Below are 8,768 nucleotides of genomic sequence, written 5' to 3' on the forward strand. Positions count from 1 at the left end.
CTTGCAAATGCAATCAGTGGTCAAAACCTGATGTCGTGTGACAATGAAAAACTTCAGGTGAGATGTAATCAAAGCTATTCAACATACTTTAAACTTATTTCAATCTACCTGGTTGAGTAGATTCCTCGTATTTACAGCACTCTTTTGACATACATGTTACAGGGATTCTTATAAACTACTCAAAATAGAAATATTTAAATCAGTTTGTGGCTACATTATGACTGACCCTCTTCGATCACTTGATCACCGATTCGGAGTTGCCTTTCCGCTGTAATTATCATTTCCCACAATTCCGTTCTCTTCCCAGTTACCATTAAGCAACATGGTGTCGTTGGTATTTCATTATTAGTCGTAAGCGTTATATAAGGCTGTACATGTTTTATCACATTACAATTTTTATGTATGCACTCAGTCGAAATCGATTGTTATTGCAAATTTATGGTCAAGCTTTTGCAGTCAAAATATTGCATTTTATTAATAGAAGCAGGATAGTTAGGGTTACAAATACGCTTTGCTCTTAAATGTTGCATATATAAATATATATTATTTAGACGCTCGGGCTTACTCAATGGATTTATTTGGGAAAACATCAAACACTGCCACCAAGAAAAAGTCGCCGTTTCAAACCGAACTAGCTGCAACGATGCGTGAGAGAAAAGCTAGAGGTCTTGCGGCCGATTTAACAGAAACTGAAGAAGACGATGACGATGTATCGGCCAGCGACGAAGATGGTACAAATTCTTTTTCCATTTTATGTCCGTTGTAATTTTTTTATAATGTTTAACTGTGTTCTCTCCAATCCTCTTTATTGTTTCATTAAAATGCTGGCAGGTTTATGATGGCAAAAATTTTCTTTAAGAGTTATTAATGCATTTTTCTTGATTAAGTTGCCTTTATCAGCCCATTCTATGTAGTAGAACTGCGATGATATTTAAATTTGGAGCAGAATAACTAAGTTCAATCATATGTGCTTGAAACTAGGTGATCTTTATTCAAGCATAATGTTACATAGGCTTTCTTGTTTAATTAAAACTAGCCATCAATTCGGTCAGTTGATAATAAGAAAGGTGGCACAGTGGGAAGACGGCTAGCAAATATTGTCTCCTTGTTTTAAAGAAATCTTGAAAACTTAGTGTTTCACTTAGTTTTAAAATAATAACATCTGCCAACTTTCCTAAACAGCTATATAATTGGTTATTGCGTAATACAACATATATTATTCAAACCATTCGTTCTACAGATCTATTGGCAACATTTACTAAGAAAACTAATGGCACTGCAAGATCACAGTCGTCCTGGAAGCCAGAGCTAGAAGCAAAACAACAGCCTCCAAAACCACAGATGCGCACAACCTTGAAAGACAATCAGTCAAAACATAAAATTCCCTTCAAGTATGCAACAGAAATTGAGTTGGTGGAGTAATTATTTCTAATATTGCTTTAGCAGCAGCAGTTCACGCCATTTTTCATGACTTGAAAATAATTGTCAGTAGAGGTAGGAGGGCACATACACACTAATAGGTTAGCTGTTACAACAGATTTTATTGTGATTTTAGACCCACCAGTGAATTGGATCACTATATGAGAGATGATATTGATGAGGTTGATAACATGGGACAGACTCAGAAGAAACCCTGGCAGCCTCCACAATTCAAAGAGTTTTCTACAGAACAATATACTAAGTAGGCTTCTATTTACTCTATTAAATTTGCAGGTGCAATAAATGCACTTTTTCAGGAAATAGAATACCACTGTTGCTGGTTACAACAGTTTCTGGCAGCTCCATAGTAGCAAACGGTTAAGACCCGTTGTTTGTGATTTGTTATAGTTTAAAAAGTATTTATACTTAGCAGCTGCCTTAGTCAGCTCTCAATATTGGCATTGATAATCCATTGGAAACTCGCTATTGTGTTTTTAATTGTTGGCACTCCTTTGTAATTTGGCTATAATTTACTGCAGAGAATCACCAAGTCTAGAAGATCACCTGACTAGGCAAACGCCGTTGATCAGGAAGCCACAACATGCACTAATGGAAGAGGATGAAGATGAAGAACTTACGGGAGCATACACACGACAGCTGGAGCAAATGGAGAAGCAGGGGAAATCGCCCTTAGGTATACCAACCCAATTTTATATCACAACTCCACTAAGCATTTTTAGCCCACAAATAGCATAGTTGTGAGTTTTATTGATTTTCAACCGACATTTTATTTGTTTTTGAAGGGCAACAATCTCCATCTGATAGACTAACTCCAACAAATAGACAAAGCCCATTTGGTGATCAGTCCAAAGTAAACAAGACTGAAGCCATATTTGGCAGTCTCAAATCACAGAAACCAGGTAACGGTATCAATGACATATTCGGAAAGCGTAAAAGTCCAACCGATCCAGAATTATTTGGTGGTATAAAGAATTTGAGTGATGGCCTTGCTGGTATTGAGCGAGGATCCCCACAACTTGGGAATAAACAAAGCCAACATACTGACATCTTTGGACGTAAAACGCCACAAGAAGTTACAGGCCGTAAAACACCACAAGATTTACCTGGACGCAAAACCTCACATGAAAGCCTATCAGGACGTAAAACACCACAAGGAGATGCGCCAGGGCGTAAAACACCACAAGGAGATGCGACGGGGCGTAAAACACCACAAGATGTTGCTGGACAAAGAATAGCGAAACAAGATATGTTCGGTAGAGGAAGTCCTAAATCGCCGTCATTCGATCGGCGAATTTCTGGAGACCAAGGTGACTTTACTAGGCAGTCAGCAGGTGACAACGCATTTGGAAGAAAGACGAGAACCGAAAGCCCACCTTTTCAATCAAAACAATTTGGAAGATCTTCCACCAGTCCTTTTGAGAGAGAAGGCGTATCTCCACAGCTTGGTCAAAATCAGGCAAAACCACAGCCAACTATCAGAAAAGGTTCATATATGTCGAAGCTTCTTGCCGACACAGGAGAAGAAAAAGATTCTGATTTAATACCCAAAACTCGAACATCCTACATCAATAACCTGCTTAATGATGATACAACGGAGAACAGCTCGGTGGGTTACAATGAGTATCTGTGTCCAACTTGCACTCACGTTTCTATTGATTAAGATTTATTTAGTTTTTTAAATCTATCTATTGGTTTATCTGTTGCTAAGAATATTAGCAAAAATTGTTTTATATATTGTATTTAAAATCTCAACTACCAGTAGCATTTTTGGATATTACCCAGTATTACGTAGAACAGCTACGATACATATACAGTAAAGCTGGCAATAATTTGGCGGCTTTAGTATTCATGCACTTCAACCTTTGTTTCAGATTTTAATACAAAGGTATAATTTGCCCAGTTCTGACGTTACGCTGTTTCAACTATTTTTCAACGTTGTTTCAAATTGTTCTTCGCCTCAGATGATTTAAATGTTTATGACATTCTACCTATGATGACTAGTTTATCCTCAACTGGATTGTGGCTGTTTATACGTCGGCTCATGTTGACAGACATGCAGTCCTTTTTTGGATAATCTATTGGGGGATGACGAAACTGACAGGCGTCAGCCACGTCCACGACAACGTAGACAAAGACCAGATGATTCCGCCCTTGCAGAGGAACGGGAAAGTTCGGTTGGTCGCGACGTAAACAAGGACCCTATGATGATAGCGCAAATGGAAAAGGAAAGAGAAGAAAGGTACTTTTCCTCTAGTAAATAGAATTAAAATAAAAAAGATTAAAAGAACATTATAAGCAAAATAAAAGTGTGTTATTTAATGATACTGAAATGCTTGGCAAGGCAAGATATTACATGCATTTTTTTCCGAGGTTACATGTTTGTTACAATGCATTACCATTCATTTTGTTAAATTCCCAAAATAAATAATTTGATGTACTACTACAAAGGTTGTTCAGATCTTTTTTGAATGTGTTTCAGGCTGTTATGGTGGTCTTCCTGACTTTGTTGGGCTCTGAATTTGTTTGCGGTAGTTTGAAACCCTGGTTATGTTCTGTTTGTTATTATAGCTTTCCACAGACTTGATTTAAGTTATTTATTCCAAATCTATCAGACTGAATAGACAGTTTATACGGAGTAAGTGTTTCTGGCTGTGTCAGCTTTAGGAATGATGTTGGCCTCACAGCCTCTGTCTGTCTTACAAGCTGAACTCTCACTCATATTGTATTTATTTTCACATGTCCTCTTACAGGCGACAGAAGAGTCAAGGAGCTGCTACAACTGAAGGTGAACAAGCTAGCTTTGATATCGAAGAGGTGGCTGATGCTCAGAATCCTCTCGCGATGACATACATTCAGCCGGAAACAGTGAATCTGTGAGCATCAGATAAGTTTTCTTTGCTCACATAGCTGCGTCATAGGTCAATGTTAGTCTTTGCTTGTATCTTTGCAAAACCATTCAAGTATAAAATGTTCATTTATCAGGTGAAACCTCATGACCCAGTTTAATCAACATGATCATTTTATACAAGTTCATAAAAAGTCGAATTAGCAGCAGAAGTTGTGATAAGTGAAAAACATGGCCAATCTTGTGAAAATAAAACATTGCACCTCAAGCACAAGCATTATACCATTGCCAATTTTTATCAAAAATATAAAAAACTGTATATTTTTGAAATCCTCAGGATGTACCAATCTGATTCTAGTATTTCTTTCTTAAGTTGTGATCAACTTGTGATATTGCCCTGTAAGTCTGGGAAGTGATATCCTGACTTTTGTTTATGCATACTCATACACAAGATCCAGACATTTAAAGGGTTAGGGGCACCAATAGAATCCAGGAAGATTTGAGTATGTAGTATGGCAAAGTGTGAGAAATTTCAAAGATTTTGGTGTTCTAAGAAGTCTTGCAAATGCAAAGTGTTCTAAATCTGGTGCTGTAAGACAATAAAAAAATTTGAGTGAGATGCAATTAAAGTGATTCAACATACTTAAAACCTATTCCAATCTACCTAGCTGGAACCTGAGTAGATAACTCACATTCATAGCACTTTTGATATACAGTTTACAGGGATTCTCTTATAAACTACTTAAATTTGAGATATACTGTATGTCAGTTTGTGGCTACATAACGACTGGCTTGTTCCTTCGCAAGGATTTCACTTTTCATTGTTATCATTTTGTGTCATGTTGCAAGTCTGTAGTGAGTCTAGTGTAAGTAGTATATGTGGTTATCTAGGAAGAACAAAGAAAAGGCCCTTCGCAAACCTCAGTCAAGGAGATCTTCTGCAAATCAACATTCCTCTCCGAGCTCGAGCGACTTGAGCTTTGAAAGCGCATCAGACATTCGCAATTATATTTACAAGGAATGGAGTGAAAAGAAACTTGCAGCTTCTAAGACAAACCTGAAGGAGAAGAAAAGGCAGGAAAAAGAAGAGGAGTTAAAAAAACAAAAGGTTACTGTAATGATAACTAAATTTCCACATTTTTCCGTTTTTTTGTCATTTTAATCATCCGCAAACAAGATCTTCTGTAACGTAGTCTGTGGTTGAAACGCCACCAGCTTTCATTACTAAAAGCATTGAAAAGCTTTTCAATTAACACAGGAGAAGGATGACAAAAGGCTTGAAAATGAGGCGACATTCCGAACATGGAAGAAAAACAAGTCTGGGATCCTGAAAGAACAGGTCAAAAGTAAGCGGCTAGCGGAAGAAAAAGAAAAGGAGAAGTTGGCAAATGAGCTTCAGAAAAAGCAAGATGCAGCTAAGGTAGTCATATGACCTTCCAATCACCATTAAATCAGTACTATATTACTAAAGATAAGATGTCCCTGCGGTAAAATCCCTGACATTTCAACTCAGGTTTTTCATCACTTTCAGCATAACTTGCAATTGGCTTCATGAAATACTCGATGAATGGCTGGCATTGCACAGGTGATAAAAAACATTTACCATTCTAACTTTTAAATGAAGGTGTTTGTTTATTTCTGTCTGTGTCCGGCCAATGCGTAATTCAAATACCTGACAGCTCGAGGCATAGCTAAAACGGATTGTTGAACAACATTTCTTCTTATTTTACACATTCGTTCAAGGTTTAAAATAGCTTATAAACAGGTGTGGGTAATAGCTTATAAACAGGTGTGGGTAATAGCTTATAGCAGGTAATGCAGTTGCCATTGGCTAAGTTTCTTTATTTAATAAATTTGAGTAACTTAAGCTACTCTAAATTTTTACTATAATAAGAGCCGTCCTTTCATCTAGGCGTAAAGAAAAATACTGCACCTCACAGGAATCGAACCCATACATTCTGCAGATGCAGGAAAGTGAAGTCAAGCGAAAACTACCACTAAGCCACGCAGCTAGCTTTGCGCTGATTGGATTTTGTAGTTATAATCGCTACGCGTCATGATCTCTCACGCAATCATGATCTCTCACGCAATCATGATCTCTCACGCAATCATGATCTCTCACGCAATCATGATCTCTCACGCAATCATGATCTCTCACGCAATCATGATCTCTCACGCAATCATGATCTCTCACGCAATCATGATCTCTCACGCAATCATGATCTCTCACGCAATCATGATCTCTCACGCAATCATGATCTCTCACGCAATCATGATCTCTCACGCAATCATGATCTCTCACGCAATCATGATCTCTCACGCAATCATGATCTCTCACGCAATCATGATCTCTCACGCAATCATGATCTCTCACGCAATCATGATCTCTCACGCAATCATGATCTCTCACGCAATCATGATCTCTCACGCAATCATGATCTCTCACGCAATCATGATCTCTCACGCAATCATGATCTCTCACGCAATCATGATCTCTCACGCAATCATGATCTCTCACGCAATCATGATCTCTCACGCAATCATGATCTCTCACGCAATCATGATCTCTCACGCAATCATGATCTCTCACGCAATCATGATCTCTCACGCAATCATGATCTCTCACGCAATCATGATCTCTCACGCAATCATGATCTCTCACGCAATCATGATCTCTCACGCAATCATGATCTCTCACGCAATCATGATCTCTCACGCAATCATGATCTCTCACGCAATCATGATCTCTCACGCAATCATGATCTCTCACGCAATCATGATCTTCTAGCATGCCAATATTATTCAAGCGTGCTAATTATTTTATAGTATTGCATGTAGGCGGTGTGGTGTAGAGAATAATACGGCTGTCTGCAGAACTGCTGTTTCTGAGTACAATGCCAGTGCAGTGGTATTTTTTACTTTCACCTATCTTTTACTTTCAGCTATTCCTTTAACATTATCGCTATAACTGTACATTTTAACTGTATATTGATGACAAACCAACAAATGCCTAGATTTATATATATACATGTAGATTGTTATTAATATGATTGCTCAGACTTGTGTTTCGCATCACTCGCTCCGCTAAGTTAAAGCTTATGTGTATGTCACAGCGGACATTTAAAAGTCTAACTTGGACAAACTCTCAGTAACCTTTCTCTTCCAACATCTCCATACCTAATGGTAATGACAGCACATAGTTTGAAACAGAAGCTTAGGGTAAATATAACTGCTGGGAATAAACTTTTTATGTGGATCTGCAAATCATTACCCTGTTAAGCGTACAGGAGTAACTGAAAAGAAGATATCAGATAAAATGCATTGTGAAACCATTGCTTTTACAAATTGAAAATGTCATTTCAATTCTCCCACTAGAATTATGACTGGACGCAGTTCACCCAAATCAGTACTTGCACTTATTGACTTGATGACATATGTCTCCAGTAGTATCACCAAATGGTTTTTGTATAACTTGTTATTTAGCTTGATGTTCATTCTTATGTACAGATTTTTAAAAAGTGGAAGGAGTCCAAGGATGAGGAAATATTAGAAAATCGAGAGAAGCAGCGAAAGAGCTTGTCATCAACTTTGGCTGAAAAACAGGAACTAGAGGCAAGGAAGCAGAAGGATGCCGAAGGCGCCTTTTTAGGCTGGTCAGTGCCTGGAAGTTTAAATAACTGTGGTCTATTAACCTTTCAAATACAACCGTAATCTGTTAACACTTTAAACATAACCATTGTCTGTTAATCCATTAAATATAACCGTAGTCTTTTAAACATAATCATAGCCTGTTAACACTTTGAATATAACCGTAGTCTGTTAACACTTTGAATACATGCATAACCTTAATCTGTTAATCATTTGAATGAAATTGGTTTGCCCAGCTAAACTTGTTAAATTGGTTTTCAATTAGGGTTCAATTAGACTGGATTCACGGGGTCTAGTTATTCAACTATAAAGTACACTAATGGATTGATCAGAGTGTGTAAATGAACATTCTCCCTTAAGGAAAAAAGCAAAGGAAAGGCAACTCCAAAAAATGAAGCAACAAGAAAAAGAGGTTAAGCAGAATACATCACCGAAGATGAATGAGCGCAGACGGAGAGAGATAGAGGCTGAGCAGCTCTATGATAAGTGGTTGCAGAAGAAGGTAGCGTGAATCCTATGCTCTCTATTACTTGCTAGAATTTCTTACTGCTAGAATATTATATAACAGAATTATTCATAGAGTATAATTAATGAAATAAGCCACCGAACCCTTTTCATTAACCTTTTGAAGCCTGTCTCATCAATAAGACTAAGAGCATCGATTGTCCTGGTATTACAGGAAGAACAAAACAAAAAAGAAAGGATGCAAGCCAAGAGACAATCCAACCAATCACCCCGTCCGGCTTGGAGCCCAGCTAACAAAACGATACCATATGGTAGATAGTAAGATAGCACCAGTTTCATTTTTCATGCCTTCATTTCCATAGATGCGCCG

General features: G+C 37.8%; 1 protein-coding gene across 1 annotated transcript; it reads left to right on the plus strand.

The window, feature by feature from the left end:
• The first annotated feature begins 564 nt into the window (after positions 1-564).
• On the plus strand, positions 565-8,750 carry LOC137385271 (microtubule-associated protein 9-like). Its single transcript, XM_068071711.1, has 12 exons — positions 565-731; positions 1,241-1,391; positions 1,556-1,681; positions 1,959-2,113; positions 2,223-3,046; positions 3,492-3,679; positions 4,191-4,313; positions 5,177-5,393; positions 5,544-5,705; positions 7,793-7,938; positions 8,294-8,435; positions 8,613-8,750. The coding sequence occupies exons 1-12, from the start codon at positions 569-571 to the stop codon at positions 8,715-8,717; spliced, it is 2,502 nt and encodes an 833-aa protein (XP_067927812.1). The 5' UTR covers positions 565-568; the 3' UTR covers positions 8,718-8,750.
• Positions 8,751-8,768: the final 18 nt, after the last annotated feature.

Source organism: Watersipora subatra, chromosome 1 (genome assembly GCF_963576615.1).
Source record: "Watersipora subatra chromosome 1, tzWatSuba1.1, whole genome shotgun sequence".
Taxonomy (NCBI): domain Eukaryota; kingdom Metazoa; phylum Bryozoa; class Gymnolaemata; order Cheilostomatida; family Watersiporidae; genus Watersipora; species Watersipora subatra.